This window comes from Drosophila tropicalis, unplaced genomic scaffold (assembly GCF_018151085.1).
Source record: "Drosophila tropicalis isolate 14030-0801.00 unplaced genomic scaffold, ASM1815108v1 contig_443, whole genome shotgun sequence".
Classification (NCBI taxonomy): domain Eukaryota; kingdom Metazoa; phylum Arthropoda; class Insecta; order Diptera; family Drosophilidae; genus Drosophila; species Drosophila tropicalis.
The window spans coordinates 6,880,840-6,905,022 of record NW_027172907.1 but is presented as its reverse complement, the minus strand read 5'-3'; the positions used below and the strand labels follow the sequence as shown (position 1 = coordinate 6,905,022).

The 24,183-nt window shown below is 35.6% G+C and overlaps 3 protein-coding genes across 3 annotated transcripts in view; 2 read left to right on the top strand and 1 right to left on the bottom strand.

Moving 5' to 3' along the window:
• Window positions 1-3,721: 3,721 nt before the first annotated feature.
• LOC137574074 (fibrinogen-like protein A) lies at window positions 3,722-5,062 on the bottom strand. The gene is made up of 3 exons (XM_068286185.1): window positions 4,921-5,062; window positions 4,027-4,856; window positions 3,722-3,965 (listed from the first exon to the last, which is right to left on the bottom strand). Exons 1-3 carry the CDS (start codon window positions 5,014-5,016, stop codon window positions 3,842-3,844), a joined length of 1,050 nt encoding a protein of 349 aa, XP_068142286.1. The 5' UTR covers window positions 5,017-5,062; the 3' UTR covers window positions 3,722-3,841.
• A 607-nt stretch (window positions 5,063-5,669) lies between these two features.
• Window positions 5,670-14,688, top strand: LOC137574054 (AT-rich binding protein-like). The gene is made up of 3 exons (XM_068286161.1): window positions 5,670-5,680; window positions 7,429-8,260; window positions 14,608-14,688. Exons 1-3 carry the CDS (start codon window positions 5,670-5,672, stop codon window positions 14,686-14,688), a joined length of 924 nt encoding a protein of 307 aa, XP_068142262.1.
• The window catches only part of shep (alan shepard), a 147,044-nt gene continuing 130,299 nt past the window's right edge, over window positions 7,439-24,183 (top strand). Inside the window, exon 1 of the mRNA XM_068285802.1 lies at window positions 7,439-8,260. The gene's annotated coding sequence lies outside the window, so the exon portion shown is untranslated. The remainder of the gene's footprint in view (window positions 8,261-24,183) is intronic.

The window sequence follows — 24,183 nt, the reverse complement described above, 5'->3', positions numbered from 1 at the left end:
GCCAATCTCTTGTTAGTGTTGAAACACGCCAATTTCAGTGCTAGAAAGCATCACAAATGGATTATTCAACTGGTTATAGATTCAAAGTAAAACTAAACTTCAAAAACGTATAGAAATGAACCCACAGCAGGTCCTTCTAAGCCAAAATCATTCAATGAGTTTCCACATAAACAATTAATTCTTACAACAGAATATAATCTAATTTTGTTCGTTTTATTTTTAGTCTCTAGTGTATGTCTTCTTTGGGTCGTAAAATTGTTTAAGACTGTAATATTTCATTCAATTTTCAAGACAGATTTCACTACTCCCAAAATAACATGTATTTCCCTCTCATAAAGATACGTTGCTCCAACTCACTTTCTCTTATTCAATTTTCGTTTCTGTTTTCTTTTCTTTTCAGTTTTTAGAAAACGCGAGTGTTTATTTTGTTTCTTTTCAATATAATAAATAAATCGAAATAAAAAAAAGTGGAAAATGCATCCACGTTACAGTCCGGCGCCGCCTTTGCAGCAGCAGCAACAACAACATCAGCAAATGACTGGAATCGGTGGGCCAGGGGGCCTTTTGAGAGGACCAGCAAATAATTCTCAACAATTGCCACCGCAAATGCCGCGATCTCAGAATTATGCAAATGTAAGTACATTCTAATCGCAATTTCTAGGAAATCTATATATGTAACTTCTCAAGAAATCACAAGCGTCTAATCTAAATGCCAGATAAACGTTTATGGTGAATTTCACCTGAAGTGCAATGATTATTTTATGAATCATTTGGCATTCCATACTGATAGTGTACGTTCAGGTCAAAACACTGCGCCAGTTTTGGCATTGCTGTAACTGCAAATAAATAAAAATGAAATTTTATTGAATATTTACAACTGCATTGTTGAGCCTTCATCATTCCCTTTCCCGACCCCTCACTTCTCACTTGCTTAATACTTTAATGAAGCGAACACCAACATACTTATCAATATTGATTTGAGTTAACAAAAGTAATTGTTTAGACTACGAGTTTTAACTCATTTATTGCCATTACAATCAAAAAGGATACATTTTTCGATCATATGAATGTAGATTTACCTTTGGTTGATTTCAATGTTGGAGATCTCTTCTTTTAAGATAACACTGTATTTATTGTACATATACATACATATGTATATCATAAATAGTAAATTCCTTTTTAAGATTTGAATTAGAGATCTAAGCAATAATTACTTATACTTTGAGATTTCAAAACGGCTATAAAAATCTGGTTGGATTCAGTTATTATATCAAATATTAATAGCTGATTAAAAATGGTTTGTGATTAGATGGTGGGTTTTCTTCTTATATACATAACTTATATAATTTTGTTCTTCTGGCGAACGAAAAGTTTTAAACCTTTAACAAATAAACATTTTCTCTGCATGACTAAATACAAATCTAAAATCAACACAAACGAACAGTGGGAAAAAAAACAACTTATAATAACACAAGCAAAATAAAGAGTAATACAATGGAATTGAAAAAACAAGAATATACTTTTTATTTAGCAATGGCAATGAACAACATTGTAATACTCTAAAGTGTTTCGAAGTTATTTATGGTAATTTAAATAGAAAACCTAAAGAGCACAGACAAAATTCATTAATCAGATCGTTGCCAACAAATATTCTAGATCCGTACTTGATTTCATGCCGTGTTAATCTCATGAAAGTGATCATCAGCGGCAAGATCGGCTGTACAAATGAGTATTTCATAAGAAAAGTATTTCAATTGACTGCCTTTTGTTTAATCTTTCAAATTATGTAGGTCTAACAAATAAGTGGATATGTATTATGTTTGTGTATGTGCCAACATTTTTCTGTTCGGGGGCAATCAACAATGGCCAACAAAGCCTGAGTCAATCAATCAAATGCTCAATGCATCAATCAAGCAATCAAGCAGCAACTCACTAACATTCACTCACTTCCACATTCTCTAATTCCAAACACTCGCTTTCGCTCCTTCACACTCACCATCCGTACCATACTCAGTCAAATTCATTCAAATCGCAGATGATTTCTGATGGGCAACTGCGGCGGTATGCCACCGTAGTAGCAGAGGGCAGATGGGTTTTGCGGCAAGCAATTGCCATTGCTATTGCTGCTGCCTGCTGCTAGGAGGCGCCACTGATGGCTGCAATCGACATGTGTCATACGCAGGCAAAGCCAGGCAGAAATCATTTGAGTGGAAAATTGCTGCTGCTATTTCTATTCTGGCAATGATATGGATTTCATTTCGTTTTTCTATACCACCACATTCTCCCTCCGCCCCCCCACCAGCCCCTAGCCACCATTTACCACCCCACCTTTGCATACCGTCTCCATCAATTGCTGACAATTGCAAGAGTAGAGACGAGATGTCTCTTAACCAAAAAGCAAAAGGCTTAGCTACCTTACTACATCTAGCTAATTTCTCTATAGTGATTTCAATGGAATTATATTTGGGTTTACACAAAGCCTGATAGAGAGAGGGAGAGAGAAACAGACAAATTCTAAATATTATTATTATATACTATGTAAAATATATGTATGTATATACGTAATAAACTATTCAAAGTCGCACTATGTGCCGTTGGTGTGTAGTAGTTAGGTAGGTTTTTAGGCAACAACCTACTTCTTCCTCTCCTCTCTATGTTACCACTTTTCCTTTTCCTCCTTCTCCTCCTCCTTCTTCATCTTTTTCATGTCCACCTCCACGTTTACCTCAACCTATTTTTTGTTCACTTATTTTTAGTTCGCTTTGTGTAGACCATCATCATTCTCGTCTACTTTTTTAATGGCCAACAGACGCGCCTAGGCGTTGCTGTTGCTGCTGCTGCTGCTGCTGCTTTTTCTCTCTGGTTAAGGTTTGGGATGTTCCATTTAAACAGCTTTCAAGGAATGCAGACCACATCAAAACATACAACAACAACAATTTGTATATACAAAAAGAGGCAACAACAAATTTCATACATTCATCTGGAATACCCTATAACAAGTGAAACAAGCAAACAGCAGGACTTGATCATTGTTTTCGCTATGCAACTGATCCTATGAAGTTGTTTCATATGTAAATATTAAAATTTCAAAATCTACAACTTATTAATAGCCTACTACGCCCTTATTTGATCCTTTCAATGGGTATAAATATTGTAAACACAGTCAGTCAGCAAGCTGGCTAAGCAGCATAGTTTGTGACTTTTTCATCTCCTCCTCCTGACATCTGCTCCTCTCTAGTCGTTTCTGCTTTTTCTTAAGTTTGGGATGGGGTTTTTTTTTTTTTTTTTTTTTGTCATTGTCATTTATTATTATTATTATTATTGTACCTAAAATGTAAAAAAAAAAAAAAAAACAAATGAATGAATGAAAGGAAATGTTTTTCCTTTTACTTTTCTATTGCGCTTAAATTAAATTAAAATCAGCTTTTAATAGGTGAAAAATTTTCGTCTAAACATATAACACATTATATTTTCATATAGAAATGCATTTAAACGCCAAGTCGTCTTTGTTTTTTAAGAGTTTTTGATACTATAAATCTTAATTTTAAATCTTCATTAATCATTTCTGAAGGTTACATTTATGCCATTGCCTCTTTTTGGTTTCTTCATTATCGGATGAGATCGAAGATTGTCTTCCAAGGTCTCTCGACCGTCTTTCTAGGCCAGTTGAAGAACATACATTTTTTATAAGCTAAGAATAAATCTAAACCAATTTTAGCAATTAATTGCACAATATATAAGATTTTATTTAGAAAATAAATTTATTAAACATTTGATGTTAGATAAATCTATTATTAGATCGTTTTTAAAAACTGCGTTTTCTTTGACGTTGAAATTATAATTATTTTTCAACTTTAGAAATTGGACGAATAAGCATTTGAACCGCGTTGAGGGCACTATTTCCATCCCAGCTCATACTGTCCGATGCAGAGAATCGCCTTTTATAATGTACCCCATTCAATTTGCTAATTGGTGAAAGAACGAAAATAGAATATAATTTTAATTCTTAATTGCATAAATACTTACGGTCCAAGACAGTTTTTGTTAAACCACCAGGCACTATAATTCAATGCACAATTAAATGCATCAAATGCATCGGTATCGTGATCAAATGTCGAAAATTTGCCATTTAAAACAAATTGCATACGATTATCAATTGTACCAAGGAAATCTCCCAACGATTCTAGAGCATAGTCATTGCTGGCATTGGCAATCGAAAAGTTATTATAACTAGCAAAATCGACAGTTCCATCAAAATCTGTAAGATGTAGGCGAAGTTCATAACGTTCTGAGTTGGTAATGCGATGCAATTGTTCAAGGCCTATGAAAAATTCGCCATTTATTTGACCGAAACCATGGCTAAAATCTGACCACCTTCTGTTAAAACTTTCACTACGATCGAATCGTTTGTGTATTACAATCCATCCGCCTCCTTGAATATCTGCATTGCAGAGCGCATTAAATGGCTCAAGTCCAGGAACTTTAATTTTATGAATTCCCGATGAGAGGCCTTTGCATCCCGTGCCCGTTAAATTGTCCTTCAACTCGACTTCCGCTTGAGTTCCTATTGCTTTTGTCATATTTTTCAACTGTCGCAATGGTTCAAGAAGAATTTTAAGTAAAAATTCATTGCTTAAACGTAGACCTTCAATGGTTTTACTAAGCTCACTATTTTGATCTCTAAAACGCATGTCCATCATTGCCAATCTATGGTTTAATTCATAATGCTCCGTACTTAGAACCTTTTGATTTTGTTCAATTGCCCGTAGATATTCATATAACTTGGATTTATAAGCTTGGCAATTTTGGCAATAAGATCCATATAGATCTTCCTCGCCATCTGGAGATCTGCCAGACTATATGTAGATTTATTAATCAGAATGTGATTCACATTAGCACTTTTAATATTTTTTCACTTACTCCATTGTCATCCAACCAAGAAGATGTTGAAATTACATTTTCAAATCCAGAGAGGAGAATGAAAACACAAAGTGAAAGAACACGTTGTAGATGCATTTAAGAGAATATGTCAAAGCTTGACCACGTCCAACTGGAATAAGATTTGAAAGCGCAATGATTTAAATATTAAACTATTGATTAAAATATATACATATTTGCATTTTGTCATTGCAATTGCAGTTTTTGCGATAAGGTTTTCTGTGAAATTTATTTGTTATCTGTTCTCAATACGAAAATATTGATTTCATTTCCATAAAGCATCAGCAAAAATTGTTCGATTAGATCGGCAAAATTTTCTATACAATGGACTCGTCTAGTATAAGACTTGTTTTACATATTTTCAACCGTTATACGAGAGAAATGCAGCTATTCTTGCGTATACATAATAAGATATTCAATTGTATGAGAGAAAAACTGATCAATAGGGGCGCTAAATTGATCGCAAAAGGTTTTTACCATTTGTCTATTTTTCGTTCTCTCAACCATTTCTAGTTAAAGTTTTTAGTTAACGAATAAACAAAGAACCAAAATGAAATACTTCATTTGCTGTGAGTATTTGAGTTCTCCTTTAGTTTCCTTTAACAAGATGGGCAGGGACAAGATGCAATACGAAGAAGAATTGACTTGACCACGTAGAAATTTCTGATTAAATTCAATGTTGACAATTACCAACAACAAAGCAAAGTTGTTAAGGTAATTGCGGCTACTCCATGTCGGCCTCGTAGGCTTTGAGATGCATTTCAATTGGTGGACAACAACAAACCCAAAGCCCACAATTCTACAAAACATGCAACCTACAACAAATAAACAACCATCATCCATATCATACATACAATCCACTACACTGCGAGGACGAGAATTGTATGCAGGATATGTTTTCTGCTGAATAGCCCATCGGGCGCATGCGTTGGCTTGTGGAATCTGTAAATGAGTGTGAAACCGAAACCGAATCGTAACCGAAACCCAACGAAATGAAACGAAACCGAATCTTTTTGCCGGCCAGTCCAACGGCAAACCTTACTCAATGAGAAATTCAGAATCCATTCGACAATTGTCAAGTTAAGTTTAGAGAAAACGCCTGCCTCTTTTCCCTTCATTTTACGCAAAATAAGAAGTAAGAAAAAATCAAATTCGAAATAATATCCCAGCAACACAATTTTTAAAAAGTCCGCTAAATAAAAAAATTACCAAAAAAAAAAGAGAAAATAAAGTGCAAACAAAATTTCATCTTATTTTAAATAGTAAAGCAAAAAAAAAAAAAAAAAAAAAAAAAATTCCTACATAAAATACCATAAATTTTTTTTAAATATTTTTTTTTTTTGAATATTTTCGAAAAGTTGTCGAATTTTAATCAGTGAGTGTTGTTGTTTTTGCAAGAGTTTTGCGCGAAAATTAAAGCGAGAGATTTCAGTAATATTCTGTCCAGAAGGAAGAGGAAGTTGAAGTTGTCTGTCTATCTAAAATAAAAGATCATAGCAGTATTATTTACCTAAAATACGAAAACATTCAAAGTAAATTCTGTGCTCAAAAGTCTAACAAGAAAAACTCAAGTCGAAATTGTCAAAACAATAGATAACCATAATAGCAAGAACTTCAAAATAGTTGAACGTTAAATACTGATAATACTAAAAAAAAACATAAAAAAAGGAAAATACCAAAACCAAAAGTCTTAAAACAATTGAATTCAAAGTTTTTAAAACGAGAAATTGTCTAAAACAAAATACATACAACAAAGAATCTCTTAAAACAAAAATTATAACTTCAAAGGTTTAAGCATAAAAGTGAAAAGAAAATAAACTACCAAAAAATACTAGAAAAAAAACTAAAGTATTAAAAATCATCTCAAAAACTTGCAAAAAAGTGCAAAAATACTAAAAACAAACAAAGTTTTGGAAAAAATTAGAACTAGTAAATAAATAACTTTAAAAGTAACTATAAATAGTTGAAATATACTAGATTCAAAAATACTAAACAAAAATAGTTGAAAGATCATTTAAAATTTCGAGTTTAAAACTCTTAAAAACAAAACACCAATAAAAATAAAACTGCAGTATTATTTTAATATTTAACTAAAAAAAAGTAGACAATAACAAAATATATAAAATAAACAAAATCTGAAGATAAAATAAAAAAAAAAGAAACAAAAACTTAAATTTAAAAAAAAAAATACCAAAAATTAGCAAAATAAACTAAAAAGAAAAGCTTAGCTTGTTGAAGGTAAAAATACCAAAACCCAAAAACCAAAATCTCTGTGTGCTTTAGTCAAACTCTAATTTTCCTTAAAACAAAAAAAAAACACAAGAAATAAATAAAAAATTAAAATAAAATACAAAAACCAAAAATAATCAGTCTCTAGTATAAATTATAAAAATAATATATTAAACAAGTAGAAAGTAATATATTAAGAGAAAACACTAAAAGACAAGGCGTCGTTTCTTGAGAATTATAAATTCATTCAACCTTGCTTAGAAGAAAAGCCATTAAAATTGCGTCAATCAAGAGAAAAACTTCACCGTTGCCTGCAACAACATTGAAACTAAATAATTTCAATAACAAAGAGTACGAAGAGCAGCAACAGCAACAGCAGCAACAACAGCAGCAGCAGCAATTTGCTCAAGAATTGGCAACAGTTGGGCCCAAGGAAACACAGAAACAACAACAGCAACAGCAACAGCACCTGCAAAAGGACCTAGAAGGAAACTTTGCACTAACAACAACAACAACAACAGCAGCAACAGGAACAAACTTAATTGAGAAAAAAGAATTGACATCAGCAACAGGAACAGGAACAGCAACAGCAGCAACAAGCACACCGGCAACACTAGCATTAACAGCAGCAGCAGCAGCAACAACAACAGCAGCAGCGGCCATAACAAATTCTAAGGCTAACGCCTCGGTCAGTTTAGACACCAAATCCAATTCCTTGACAAACCTCAATCTACAACCGCCACCACCACCACCACCATCAGCCGCAACATCAACAACAACAGCAGCAACTGCAGCAACATCAACAACATCATCGACAACAGCAACACGAAATTTAGGCGTTGCCAAGTCAACAACAACATTGAATCGCCCCTTAAATACCAGCACCACCACCACGACGTCGCTGTATACTTGCTCGAGTGCCTCTGCCTCATTGATTGCCCAACCGCCACCAACGAAAATCTTTAAAACGGATCATCTGTGCGTTAACGCCGCCGCTGCCGCTGCTGCCGCCGCTTACGGTCTGCAACCAACAACTGCCGCCGCTGCTGCTGTTGGGCATCCTTGTGTCTACTGTGTGATACCAGTGCCAGTGGTAAGTCGTCGTCCCCCCCCCACAATCCCCACTCTTCAGTCTTACCAGTGTTAGACCTTCTCTTACTTCAGCCTATTTTTTCCCCTGTAGTCTCATTTGCATACAATTTTCCTTTCCGAGTGCCAAATACCGCCTGTTGCCTATTTCCCTGCTACAAAAATGAGAGAGAGAGAGAGCGAGAGAGACAGTGAAACAAATATTCTCCTCTTTTTCTTATTTTTGCTTCTTTTTCAAGTCATTAAATATTAAAATAATTACGCGTGTCGTCAGCTCCAAGGGTGGTAGGTAGGTGGGTGGTAGTCCGGATGGTTGGTTGGATATGGGGCATGTCTTTGGTTTTGTTTAGCTTTTGATGATAGAACTTCTCCCTCACCCTCACTGTCTCGTCTCCCCTTCCACGTAAATTTTTATCTCTTGTATCTTGTATCTCATTATCATTGATTATCCTGTTGTTAATGGTCTTTGGATTTTTACCTGAATTTGAATTAAGGCTAAAAAGTCAGTCAACAATTTTGTTTTTCCTTAAATTTATCTCGTATGAACCAACTAAACTAAACTTTCATCAACATTTTTAGAAGAATTGTGAAATTTTTATAGTTCAAAGGATACAAATCGGTAATAATAACTGATAATTGTAAATCTTGGATCTATTCGAATACTTTATTTCTTGCTTCAAATATGGAATAACATTTTCCTCCAATTGAAGACATCAAGAATATTTCCTTAATAACTAAGTATTAGGTGTGGTTAATCTTTGCCAAGATCGTGATAGGTCAACAAGATTCTTAGGCTAAGACATCATGACTTTTGAGACTTTTGAATTGAAACTCTGTCATATTATTTAACAATTTTGTATCGTGTTTGGACAAGCTCTTTAGGATATGAAAGAAGAAGAAAGTAGAAGGAAAGAAGATCTATTTTGATGCTATCATAGAAGATAATTTGTCTTTATCTAGTTCATTATGCTTCTAATGACTTCTTTGTACTCCAACGCTTAAACAGAGCATAGAAGAACGCTATGAAAAGAGTCTTCAATTGTTCAAACCAACTCGAAAGCAAATCATTATTTCAGACAAATTGCTGAATTTGTATTTAATAGAAAAATGTAGACAACATTTAGAGAAGTATAATTGTATCAGGGGAACTCTTCTGACATTCTGACTGAAAGAAAATCTTTAAAAAATCTTTTGAGTAGTTTTTGTTGAAAAGTTTCCTTTTGCGCAAATCTTATTTGCATTTCTCATATCTTCTCCCACTTGATAGCTTCTCCTTCCGCCCGTTTAGAATAATTTGTCAAATTAGTTTGCCCCACATTTTGCGCTTTACTTGTTTTGTTTGTCCAGACATTTGTTGCTCACCGAAAAACAAAAAAGAATGAGGGAAAACAAGAAGCAAAATAAAATAAAAACAAGAGGGCGAGAGAAAGAAACAGAAAGGGAGAACGACAGAGGGAGAGACGGGGAAAAAAAAGAATAATAATTTGCTTTCATTTAACCGAAAATTACATGGCACGAAACAGAAAATGTCAGGCCTCCATCATATTTCCTGTTTGCCCCACCACAAGTACCCATGGCCTCCTAACCATTGCTTTCAGTGCCATTAGACGGCGTGGGGAAGGGGATGGTTAGAAAGATTGCAGCGTCAGCTGTTTGTCCACTTAAAGATTGCCCAGATAATCGCCGCAACAAATGTGCCTAATGTCAATTTGGTTTGGGGTAACATAGACGCTTGCAACGTGGTTCATGGGATAAATGGATGAAGGAATCAGGGATGGTGGGGCGAGCGGGTAGCGGGGGAGCACTGGAACAATAAAGACAAATTATACAAATATTTGACTAAGCGGGCAGGAAAAATGAGCGGGGTGGGGCAACGAGGTGCGGTGTTCGGTCAGCTGAGGCAAGTTGATTTTCGACTTGGTATAAATGATAATGACACTCAATTTGCCCCTGTGTATGGAAATAAATCAGAAAATAATGATTATTGTTGTTGTTGCCGTTGCCGCTGCTGCTGTTGCTGCTGCCTTCGTCCGTCGTAGTCGAAAATATTTTCAATTAACCATCAAATGAGCAACAGCAACAAAAAGCAAAAAAACATAATGGCAGCTGAAAAAATCCTTTCATATTATTCATTCATTTTCATTGTTTTGTGTTATTTTTTCCTCTGCTTTTCAAGGGTTTTTCTTGGCCATGGCAAGAATGAAAAATGTTTGAAACGAGAGAGTATTCAGTTTGAATGGGTACATCTATTATCGAGTGAAACTGCAAATGAACCAAGGGAAAAGAATCTTGGCAAATTTATGTGAAATAAATTTGAGTATATAACAGTTCTCTAGAAGTTTTACAATATTTTTTGACTGGTATGCTACGATCCTTTATCCTTATATTCTCATTATGCTAAGTTAATTTCAAACAGAAAGTGTATCAAGTGTGTCTATCTCATTTTGATTAGTCGTCACTTGCATAGTTGTTGCCTTTTTACATTTTATATATGGGCTTTTTCTTTTGGCTTTGCCTTTTTCGCTCTCTCTCTCTCTCTCTATTCTATGCTCATTTTGTTGATTTCTAATTAATTTTACTTGGAAGTGAAAATGAATTGGCAAAATGCCCCACAAAAGAAGAGAGGGAAAACCCATAAGATACATGCATACATATACATACACAAGAATGCACAGACCCTTAAGAGATTTCTTACGTTTGGTTCTTTATTTATATATATGTATGTATACCTACATATATCTTTTCTTTCCTATTTTTTTGTGCAATTTGTGTATTGTGCAATTTTGCCGCAGTTTTTGTTTTGTATATTTTTTCCTGCTGATTTGTTACTTTTAAGATAATTAAAATGGAAGATGGTAGACAGGGAAAAGCATTCTCACATTCAGATATACATGAAATCGATGATAAGTTTAAATTCGTAAGTATATAGATAGTTAGATAGCTTGATTTTTGTTTAAATGTGCAATTTATTTGTTTGAATAGATCATTTTGGTGTTTATTATCGTGCTGATATCTCAAATATCAATCAACGCTTCGTATACGTTATAAGAGAACATACGAAATATTACGTATACGTCAAGCAAAATGGAAAGCGAAGTTTTTTACTGCACTCCTTGAGGATCTACCACTGCTGTTATTTTAAAGTTTGGCAGAAAATCAGCATATAAAATCGCTTAGTCTTCCTCAATCATCTCTAATCTTGTTCAAGTAATACATAGCTTTTTGTGGTTGAGCTGTAAGAATACATAAGTCGAATTTTGAGGTCTACTATGTTTCATACATTCATCATATTCGAGCATATGATTTAGATCTAGAATCTAGATCGTTTTTAACTTACTTTCATAACTGATTGTTAGCACAAAATATCCATTAATTTAGCAACACGAATGTAAAGAGCTTAAAATGAAATTCCTTTTGCCCACGTATATTCGTATTTGGCTTTCCTTTCTGTTTTTTTTTTTTTTTCAAGGACTCGCTCTCTCTTTCTTTGTGTGGTGTTGTGTGTGTGTGTGAGTGTGTGTGTGGCATATGCGTGACATGGTTATATAGTGTAGAATCGTGTTATAGTTGTTGCTGTTGCCTGTTATGCCTATGAATATGCATTATTATATGGATGGAAAAGGGGCCTAATTAAGCAAGTGACATACATGACATACATTTTTGTTGTGTTGTTGCCCCTGTGTAAGTGTGTGTGTGTGTGTGTGTGTTGTTTGTTTTTTAAGTGTTGGAAATTTAAATTTTAACTTCTAGAAAAAACGAAAAAAAAAAAAAAAAAAAACTTTGTCCAGCAAATTGAGAGGAAAAATCTTGCTTGGCTTTCCTTTTGCTGCTGCTGCCGCTGCTGCTTGTTGCTGTTGTTGGGTAATTGTTATTGATGTGGAAATATTGCGATTAGCTGGGCTGCTCGGAAAACCCAACGAAAATAATAATAAAAACAAAAAAAAAAAAAAAAAGAACCCGGCAGAAAAGAGAAAAGTTTTCACTAAAAAAGTGAAAATTTATGCGGGGAGTGGCAGGGAAAGGCAGAAAAAGTACAGGGACGCCATATTGGCTAACATATACAAAATGGCGTTTATGATGGGCAAAGTTTTTGATCATTTGCAATTTGAAATGTTGACCCAAGCCCGTTCTCACACTCACACACAAAGTGAAAGGATGTGCCTGTGTGTGTGTGTTTGAGAGTTTTCCAGCAAATTTAACATAAAAAGTGATTTTAGGGGCGGGCAATTTTGAGCATTTTCTCTCTGCTGCTGCTGCTGGTCCGGTCCCCTAAAACATTTAATTAATGTTGTATTTTAGACAAAAAAAAAAAAAAAATGTGAACGAGAAAATGCCGGAAAAACTCTTTCTACACATACATCTATATAGAAGTGAAAGATCCTAAAAAAAAATAGTTACCGAAAACCATTTTCATGCCATTTCATTTCATTTCTATTCATTTCAATTCCAATTTCATGGCTCTGTAATTATTTTGTAGCCTCTCCCCACCCAAAAGAACGAGAAAGAAAAAAAAATAAATAAATGGGGAAAAATAGTATATAAAGATAGGATATACATATATGCAAATACATATGTATGTATATGTCGCATAGTGTACGCCAGATGTACAACTAATCAACTACCAGTCAATGAAGCAAAAGAGTAAGAGAGTTGAAAAGGGTTTGCAAGAGGAACGGAAGAGAGAGAGAGAGTAGAGGGGGGCAAAGGTTATTTCGACAAATGTCAAAGTTGAAAAGGTAAAACTAAACTGCAGCAAGCAAAGGAATTTCAATTCAAATTTAATTAAAAAGTGTACCCAAAAACCAACTACGAAGTCTCCATACCCTTTAATAAGTTGACAGATTTAGTCAATGAAGAAGAATTTTTAATAGAATAGATAAAATGTCTCCTTTCACTCTCTTATTTTTAAGGGTATAATAAAATCTCAAGGGATTTTCTCAACAAGAAACAACTTTTTCTAAGCCAAAGATTGGCAAAATTGAATTAATATTTTATATCAATTAAACACTTTGTGATATAATAAAATCTTTATTTTTGAGTGTGTATAAGTATGTGTGAGAGTATATGTATGTATGTGTAATTTGTATAGTTTTCAACTTAATTTCTTTGCTCTACTTTACGTAGGCTTTTCACACATTTTTCACTTATTTTGTTGTAAAAAACTACTGTCCCTTGTTAATTAGTATATCAGTGCGTGTCTGTGTGTGTGTGTGTGAATATATTTCTTCTTGTTGACTTTGTTAACTTGTGTGTGTGTGTGCCACTTGGCTTAGTTGGTTAGTTGGTTGCGTTTTTTGGAGCATGATGGTTGCTGCTGCTACTGAAGCTCTTGGGGGTTGTCTGGCTGAGTGACTCTTAAGAGGAAATGTCCTGCTTTGAAGATACACACTGAGAGAAAGAGAGAGAGTGAGATAGACAGTGAGAGAAAAAGGGCTTATTTTTATAACGTTTTTTACTCACTTTTACAATATATCAAATTTATCAAAATATAATGAGTTTTATGTAAACACAATACATTTACATTGCAGTTACTTTTAACCCAAAAGACTGCCTTACTTTCAGTTGGTGTTGCTCTATGATAAATTAACTGAGTTGGCTTACAAAATTTGAGCTTAATAACTTTTCAACTTATGTAAACATTTTGGCCAACACACAACTTTCCCTTCATAGCGCACAACTTAATAAACACTTGTTTTAATTGCCATGAAATTGACTTGACTCTGAGTGTATTTTCATCTTTTTGACCAAAACTACAAAAAATAAACCGCTTGGTTGAAATTTGAAATGACTGAATGTAACTGGCAAGCATTGCAAGCAGTTTTTAGCACCAGGCAACGTTTGATGTAATTAAAAAATTAAAAAAAAAATATATATTTAATGAAAGATTATCACAAGGTTTATAAACAAATAGTTGCTCCTATATAATGTTAAATTTTTCTAATTTGCTAATTTAAAATAATTAACCTATGCATCCTTAAAAGTATGCTATAGAATTTGGTGTAAATTGCTTAGGATCTTTGAATGGGTTTGGATTTTCTTAGCATTTGGGTTTAATTTTTGCCCCACACACACACGCACGCACCAAAACACTTATGTGTGTGTGTGGCATATACATTTCACACGCACACACATACATTATTTTTGGCATCAAGCAGCCTTTTGAGATTTTGCTGCTGCTTGTGTGTTTCTTCATCCTTGCCTTCAGTCAACTGACATCTCCTTCATGCTGCCGCCATATAGCTATTGCTGTTGCTGTTGCTGTTGCTGCCGTTGGTGTTGCTGGCACTGTTGTGTCTGCCTGCCACTTGGGCTAAAGTATTTTAACCTAAAAAAAATTTTTGTTAAAAATAGCACGCCAAGGCGCCTTCATTTCTACTTGAACGAACCGAGAAGACTTCAAGTGGAGGCTCTAGAGAAATACGTCACATGTAGCCTCTCCTTTACCGACCAACACCTCCTTCGACTCTCTTCCCAGTGCCCATTCTTTTTGCCTTTCTATGTCTGTTTTTTTTTTTTTTTTTCCTGCTTTCTGAAATGTTAAATTCTCGGCGTATTTTATTTGGACAGAGTGACAGAGAAGGGGAGAGAGAGCGAGCGAGCGAGAAAGAGTGATACTGGAGCCGAAAGAAAGAAAAAATAAGCGTGAGATGGTAAGAGAGGAAGAGCAAAAGCGTGACATGACCATTAGGTCCGAGCGTTGGGATAAAATATTGTCCAGCAATTTGTCAACAAAATCATTTCCTCTACCGCCTTCATCCTCTCTCTGTCTTTTCCGCTTCCCCTCTCTGTCACCATCGCACTCATTCTAATGAAATGTCATTAACATTAAAACAACTTTCAACACTCGATGACATTTTTCCTTTTTTTCCAACGATATATGTATGTTCATATATATGTTTGTATGTATGTGGGTGTGTGTGTGTATGTGTGTCGGAAATAGAAGCGCAAACCCAACGAAAAAATCATCATAAAAACTGCCAGAAAAGGGAGATTTGTTTGTCGCTTTGACTTTTTCCCGATTTTCTCTCATTTCTGTTAATGAAAAAAGTTTATTCTAGGCTACGACAACGCCTTTGACAGGGCTCAGGCAGGGCTCCATCAACTTTTCATTAATTTATTACACCCTGTGTCTATGTGTGTGTGTGTGCCAGCTCCTCCCTCCATTGCCTCCTCCCCGTTACAAAGTTGTCCATATCGACCTTTGTCTGGGCTTGTCTTTTGATAATCATTGTAATTTTTGTTTTCCGTTTCGTTGTTGTTGCTCTTCGATTTCTCTTTGCACTTGTTTCCAATCAATGTTTATGTAGCGGGGCAATGGGGCTGGGGTACAAAAAAAAAAGAACTGAATCAAAAACACAAACAACAAGCAAAAAAAAAAAAGCCAACGAAAAAATTATAAGTTTTCCTTTTTGCCCAATGAACTTTGACATTTTCCTTCTGTCTGCTACTTTTGAAGACTACTAATCATTTTTTTTCAACTTTCTTTTTCTTTTCTCTCTCTCTCTCTCTCTCCCGTTTCAGGTAAGTTTTTTATGACGAAATATGTAAGTTTTTTTTTTTTCAAGAAGTCCCAAGATCTGGGAGTGAAAGTGGTAAGCCCGTTCATTTAAAGGATAAAGGATTAGAGTCAACTTCATTCTTGGTTTAATTAAAGTTCATATTTGGTAATCCCTGTCCCCCCGACGACATTGTAACAAATCAAATTCAATATACATCACACTCTTAAAGCGCTTTTGAAAATCTTGTCATCGGCTTTTGGTCTATACAAATTGCAGAGCTCGCATCATTAGCTTTGTCCAAAAATTGTCACGTTCGGCACACGTGTGTGCCAAAAGCTGCATAATCCCTTGTCCCTATTCCTGTCCTGTCCTGTCCTTGCCAAACACACACGCATACACCTAACTTGAATACACGGTAAACGGCATCGGCGTCCAAGCATGGCCACAGTTAGTGGTTGGCTGCTGCTGCTGCTGTTGCTTTTGAAAACCGCCAACCTAAAAACCGCTAAGTGCTTCCCTTTGTTGCGTTCTCAATGTTGTACTTATTCCTGTTTTTGTTGTGGCCCTCCGGCTAAAACGGAAGTTTGCTATTATTGCATTTGGCGTTTAACAACACTGTTTTCTCCATGTTGTTAGTGTTGTTGTTGTTGTCCTATGTATATATGTATGTGTACGATGTACGATGAGACCGAGGTAAAAAAAAAAACGAACAAATTTTGCTCTTGCTAGCAGCTAGCTACTCTAAGCTGATTTTCCTGACGACTTTCACATGAAACGTGCTTGGCATAAATCGTTTAGGAGAGTGGCAAGAGAAGGTAGTGGCTTGCTTGGTTAGTGGGTAGAAGCATCCTTCCTTCTACACACACACACACACGCACAAACAACATATAAGTATCTTTTGACCCCTCTAGAAAAACACAGAATGTTGATTATGCCTTAGTTTAGTTTAGTTTTCTCCCCCTCTCAGTCGCATTTTTCTTTAGCGAAATAAAAGTTACTCAGCTCATTTTATAAGGATTTTTATATATGATATTTGTGGCAAGATTCCATTGCGTTTCATTCTGTTCCCTCTCATAATCTGAGTGATTTGTGATATGGCAATGAAATTATGTGGTTAGAGGGGAAGCAAAAATCATATATAATATAAGTATAAACTATAAGAATTATTTTATGAACTTTTCTTTGCTTCAGTTCTTTGATAGAGGGAACACAAGCCATCAGTTGAGTGGGGAATATTCTTTCACCCGAAAGACTAATGACTAATAAGTCATGAGTGTAAAATCCTTTCAACTAGGAAGTAAACGCACTTAACTAGAAATTTTTCTTGCGAGGAACTTTTTTATTATACTATTACTTTGCTTTTTGCATATGAATTATGTTTTTCAATCATAAGGACATAAAAAGAAAACAGAAAACTTTCCAAGATCCATTTGAAAAATTGAAGCCACATAGAGCCACACCTCAAATGCAAGAATACCAGCAAAGCCATCATATGTGTGTGTGTGTGTGTGTAAATCAAAAAAACTGTTGCAAAATGTTGAAAATGTTGCATTCTTCCAGGCATTATTGTTATTGTTGTTGTTGTAATGCCTTTCCTTTACTTTCCTGACCCAAAGCAAAGAAGAAGAAGAAAACACGCCATCAGATAAAATATCAGTTGGTTAGGGGAATGACAAAGGGAGTGAAAGAGAAAGAGGATGTTTGGGTTGTATGGTGGCACATCGGGCACATAAAATATGTGTGTACATATGTGTGTGTCTGTGTGTGTGTGTGTGTCAGAATGCATTTGCCTTTCAGCCAAGCACGTACAGTCGTCACAGCTGCACTTTGGCTATGTTTTTAATATGCTAAGCACTTTTTTTATGCATTTTACAACACTATCAAAATGTGTCTCTACTCTCCAGCTCTTTGTGCATGTGTGTGTGTGTGTGTGTGTGTGTGTGTGTATGTGAATGTGGCTGACAGTCAATATTGCGACAAGTCACAAATGTGCATATCAATAGATGTGTCAAAAAACGTTGCCGAGAGTTAATAATACATCGAAAGAGCAGACAGAGAAAAGGAGGGGGGAGACACAAGCAAAAGGCAGAGAGTGAAAAGGGATGAAAGAAAATCCACTTTGAGCAGCTACTCCAAATGCAGCTGCAATGGCTAAGTGCATTGCGAAAAATGTCAATGAAGTAGAAATGCCAAAAGATGTGACTTGACTCCAACTCCGACTTAAGCTCCACCAACTTCAACGTTTTCAACTCCTCCTGATTATGACACAGTTGAACATTGAATGAAGTTTCCTCCTTCATTTTTTTTTTTTTTTTTTGCCTGTTGGCATGCAAAATCCACTAGAAAGGTTATCGACTACTACGTGAGGCCATGGAAATAGAAAAGATGAAGAAAATTCACAAAATCTAACGAAGCATAAATGCAATAGAAAGAATATTTAATACGAATATTATCAATTATTTATTGATAAGGACAACAACAACAACAACAAAAACTCAAGTTTATGTCTCTTTAAGTTTAGTTTAGCTAAACTAATGAAAATTTGTGATAAGAAAAAACCTTTTCTTTTATCGATAATTTGATTTATTTGAATGAACAGTTTGGATTTCGAGGAAAAACAGGAGATAAACCCTCTAGCGATTTTTGATTTTGCTGCTGCCACTTTTCGTTACAGAAAATTGAATTGATGCACCCACTCACTCCACACCCACACACACACACACACCCAATGCCCATGCCCATGGCCATGTCTATTGCAATGTTTCCCACTTTGCATACGTTTCTAATAATTCATCTTCATGTTTTGCTGCTGTTGGTGCTACTCATTCACTTTTTTCTTTTTACTTCCATTTTGTTATTATTGTAACAGTATCTTTTGCTTGCTCGGTAGCTTGTCTTCATACTGTCTATCTCTTTTGGGTTTCTTTTCTTTTCGTTCTTTTTGTTCTCCTTGTTGTTGCAATTCTTGCGCTGCGCTCGGCTCAGCTGCCATTACCAATTTTGTTGTAGTTTTCTCTCAACGTTTTTGCATATCTGTGTTTGTGCAGCAATTTTTTTTTTTGTCTGCTTCTTCTTTTGCTTTCTAACTGTGAGTCATGTGTGGGTGTGTAAGCCTGTGTGTGCGGTGTAAGATGGTGGTGGGCCCTATAAGTATGCAATACTTTCTGTTACATTTTTTGGGGTAAAATTGAAAATAATTTTTTTCTTCTCAACTCTTTATCGACTTATTTGTCTTGTATTGCCACGCCCATGAATTTATCAAGAGGGGCGTAAAGAAAAAACGTGGTTTACTTAATAATAAAATATTAAATTTTACAGATGTAGATATGTATGTTTTTTTTTTTTGCTCTACCATAAAACAGCTGCTGCCGCTGCCGCTGCTACTGCTGCTGCGCTTGCTTGGCTTTGCCCATAAATTTTCATATTTTCCAAAGACACTTTTCAATTGCTTTATATCCACTTGTGCATTTCCTTTGCGCCAATTGCACTTTGCCGACTGCAGCAGATGCTAGACCCTAGCAATTTTTTTTTTGTCTCCCTCACTAGATGCCCTTTGCTCGAAGAAGGCATTTCGACTTTGCCAACCAAAGTAAACGTTGAAACCATTACATATTTATGCTCAGTTTAAAGTAAGGTGTCTGGTTAGGGTATTGAAATTTCGTTCTAACATTCATGTTTCTTACTCTTGATTCTCCTTTTTCTTGGGGCTTTGTTTTGCATCATCTGGCCACATTTCATATTCGACATTCCTAGCCTGGCATCTCGCTTACGCCTTTCTGTCAGCTGTGCCATCTCCCAAGCCTCGTTTCCTGTCGTCCTGTGTTTCCATGGATTTTTACTTTTCTTTTTTTTTTTTTTTTTTTGTCGCCTCTCTCCCTTAAGTAGTTTTTTTTTTTCGTTCGTTCGTTTTATTTTTTGTTCACTTCTGGTGAGATGGAATTTCGGTTTAGAGCGAGTATTTTTTGTGCCCATTTTACGTTTTAAGCACTATTGATAGTTGAACTGTGCGGCAGCGGCATTGGCATCGGCAGCTACTTTGCCAGCTGCTCCTGTGAATGGGAATCACTGTTTTTTCTTTTTTTTTTTTTTTTTTTTTTTTTGTTCCTTCTATCCTTCCGTTTTCTGCCACTTCACATCAAAAGTATTTACGTTAAATTGAACTTTGGTGTTTGAAATTTTTAGCTCCTTTGGCCGCCTCTTCGCCTTCGTCCGCATGTTCTTCTTCACATGCCTTATGCTTGCTTTCTCTACGTTCTTTTTTTTTGGTTACTTTTTTCTTTATTTTTGCGGCTTTGTCTCTGCATTATCTAGTGAATAGAAGAAATTGTTGACACTTTTAGTCAGCAGCAGCAGCGAGTGGCCATAGCTATTTTTATTTGAATTCCAAACGGAAGAGAAATTGTATAATTTTGGTTCAACAACATTTTTTCACACCGCATTCTTAAGCAAATTAAAACAAGCTAGCAAATACAATATATACATAGATATTCGTGCTGTGGTTTTTTGGCTTTTTAATTTTCAGCAAATCAACATTAAAATGCCAACTCCCAAAAGACGATGGGACGCGCAATCTTTGGACAGAAGTTAATGTTGCATAAAGTGGAAACACCACCAGAAATAAATTACTTTAAAGGCATAGAAAACGAAACGAGAACAAAACTCAAAAGAGCAAACAAATAGCTGGAAAAACTTACAAAACGAATCTTAAATTCTCTAACTCTAAGAGACACAGAGAGAGAGAGAGAGAGAGAAAGACTAATGAAAATATTGTAAACTTTAAATAGGAGATAGAAGAAATCCTTACAACAAATACAATTATTGCTATAAATCACTAACATTAGGACGCATTTTGGTGACCTTTTCAATAACATCAAAAGAAAGGAAGAGAGAAAGGATGTAAAAAAAAAAAACTTATCTAGCTGACTGTGGGCTGACTTTTTAAGTATCATAGGTCAGACAGACGACAATGGGGCGTATGCTTAATATAGATATATGTATGTATATATATATAGGAAAGACGTTGACTACAAGGAAAGTAAAGGAAAGAAAAAAAGCGCATAAAGCGGAAGATAAGGAAGAGAAGGAAGCAACTGCAGCAATTGCAAAAAGATAAAGTATAAAACATAAGTAGATAGATGAGTGGCTGCTGGCTGACTGTAGTTTAGTAACAAAAAAAAAAAAAAAAAAAAAAGAAAACGAAGGAATCCAAAACCGGAAATGAAAAGTGGCAGCTGAGAACGGTGGCGAAGAGCAGGTGGCCGAACGAAGGGAAGCTGTCCAAAGAAGGCAGAAGGTTGCACAGCTGCAGCAAACACTTTGTCCATGTGTCTGTTACCATATCAGTGTGTGTGTGTGTGTGTGTGTGTGTGTGTCGTGTTTGTCTATGTAATGAGGGCAATTTAAGGGCACTTGAAGCAATTCAATTCTCACATACACACACACACTCGCATACACTCGAATAAACGTTTTCGTGTGGCACATATAAAAGTGAATGGTCGGTCTGCTGCTGCTGCTGCTCAAACTGTCCCTCTGTCTCGAAGTGAGAGAGGCAAAAGGTGGCCGGGGCAAGTTTTTAGTGTTATTAATATGCATGCAATGCCTCGTGCTCTTATGCTCTCTCTCTTTCTCACACTCGCTCAATCTCTGTCGTCCTGTGCCGCCATTTTGCATTTTGCCGCCACTATTGCATCCTCCATTCCTTTCACCATCCAGCAGCCTCTTTCTGCTCCTCCTCCTCCTCCTCCTGCTGTTAGTTCCCGCATTTTGGTTAGCAGCTGCAACATCCTCCTCCATTCTCCATCGAGTGCCGAGTGCCGCCTAGTAATATTAAGTGGCTGGGCCATGGGGTTATTAACCCATAACTGGGCATATCTACATACATATGTATGTTTGTATGTATGTATGTGCTTAATAAAAAGACTATGAAGACTGAACAGCAGAAAAAAAAACGCAGCCTTAAATGTTCCAATTTTTAGATGCATTAATGGATTATTTTCGGCTTCAATTTCAACATTGTGCAGCTGCCATCCATTCAATTGCAATTCATGTTCTCTATTTTCCACAATCAAACCAAAGTTTTTAATTTACATTTAGTAATAAAAAAGTTATTAAAAATACGCGAAATTTTTTCTCAATAAAAATTTTTCATAGCCTACTTTTTTGGGTGCTGGGATTACCATAGCAAAATTTGTATGAAATGTAATTTGAATTCGTTTCGAAATTCTCAGATATTTTCACGACTTCGATGTTGATTTGAGAATTCCCAAAGTTCAAAACATCAGTCAAAAAAAAAAAAAAAAAGACAAAATTTTTCAAAACCCTCATTCCTTTTTCCAATTAAATTCTGTTTTTCCTCGCATCATCATAATTAGAGACGAAAATGTCATCCAGTTTGCCAGGTTTTGTCTGGTTTCCGGTTCATGAAATTTTCGCTGCGAGGCGACACAAAAAAGGCTCAAAACGCGAAAACATCGAAATGAAAAAGCAAAAAAAAAGGGAAAACCCTGAAAGGGAACCCAAATGTATTTGTGATTCTAAGGAGATGGAGACGCTAAAGGAACGCGACACGAGCAAATACAATTAAAAATTATGCTACATGCCACGAATATGTACATACATACATTTATGTGTATATGTGTTTGTGTGTGTGTGTGTGTTTGTGCTTGGTGTGTGGTTGCCTCTATTACTGTCAAAACTAAAATTGCGAGGGGTTTCTTCAAAGTAATTTACACTAAATTACATGCGAGCACAAGTACAAAGCTCTTACATTTCTATGTGTGTGTGTGTGTGTGTGTGTGTGCAGCGGAAACAAAATAATGAAGCGAGCTTTTGTGCGCACACGAAGATGTACAAGAGGAAAAAGTACAAGTAGAAATGGAGAAAGGCGGACAAAGGAGACGGAGACGGTGCCGGAGACGTACGCAGACGATGGCGCGAATTGTGCGTTGTGTCATTTTCCCCTATACTACTTAAGCCCCCGCTCCATCCCTCTCTCTCTCTCTGTCTCTGGCACTCTCTGCCACGCCCCTTTCTTAATATTCTTTGTGTTTGTGTGTCGACGTCTGTTACTTTTGTTTTTCCACCCCTTTTCTTGTACGTTTATCTTTATGTTGTTTTTTTTTTTTATGATTCTCTTGTTTTTTTTTTCCAACTGCTCACACGTTTTGTAAATTTACTTTTCATTCTGCTTATGAGGCAGAAATGCTTTGCTTCTCTTGCCATTCTTTTTCCGTTTTGCTTTCTTCTCCTTTTTCTGCTGTTTTTTTTTTTTTTTTTTAGTTTGTTAATGAAATGTAAATTTGTTTAAAAAATTAATGCAAAAACAAAAAACCCGCGAACAATATTTACCCTTTTTTTCCGATACCCTGTAAAACAATCAAATTGTGTGAGCATATTCGAAAATTCTAATCAAAAGTGATGGAGTTTCCATTTCTCAACTTTTCACCTTGCTGGATATCAGGCAAGTCGCTGCTATCTGCTTGTTTTAGCTCAATGTTCTTTCGCTCTCTTTACTCTAATTAATTTCTGGTTTGACCTTTTGCCTAGTGACCTGAAGATGTTGATGTTGCTGATGATGATGATGAGGATGAGAATTCCTCTTCATTTGTCAAAAGCTGCTTACCTTTTTTTTCTGCGGTTCGTTTTCTGTTTTTTTTTTTTTTTTTTGGTTTGTTTTCGTGTTTTGTCTTTTTGGTACTTTACTTTTGACTGGTTTGTTCTTTTTTTTTTGTTTTTGGTTTTTTGTATCGTTTGCTTCCTTTTGATATTTTGAAATCGTTGACAGTTGGGCGACCTAAAGCCGATTTGTGTTCAGTCGTCGTCGTGTTCAGTGTCCTTTTTAAATAAACGTTAATTTTTAATGCCAAATTGAACATCCGTTTCACAAGTTGTATAATTTTGTTCCAGATTTTCCGTTTTGCTTGGCGTTTTTAATTTTTTTCGTTCTTTGTTGTTTTTCAAATTTTATTTGCATTTGATTTTTATAGCCTTCAATCAATTGCAGCTGCTGCTGTTGCTTATAAAAACGCTGAATTATTAAATCAAAATCCGAGCAGCATTGCGCAAATGTCGCTCATCCATTGCCATCATTCCTTGTTAACCATCCCTCCTTCGACCTCTTCCCACCGCCCACTCTTCGCACAAGTTGGCCTGCAAATAATTTCCTTCGAATTACATACAAAACGAAAGAAAAATATATGTATATACTTTTCCCAGTGACTTTTCACTTTATGTATTATGCATTTTTTTGTTTTTTTTTTTGTTCTCTTTTCGAGTTTCTGATTAAAATTCTTGGAAATATGAAATTATTTCCTTTCGGTTCCATCAGAATTGGTGAACAACAACTGCAAAGGAGTCAGAACTCCTGAGGTAAACCACCAAAATGACTATTGGGTGGGAGGAGGGGGGCCCGATTGGGAGAGAGAGGCAA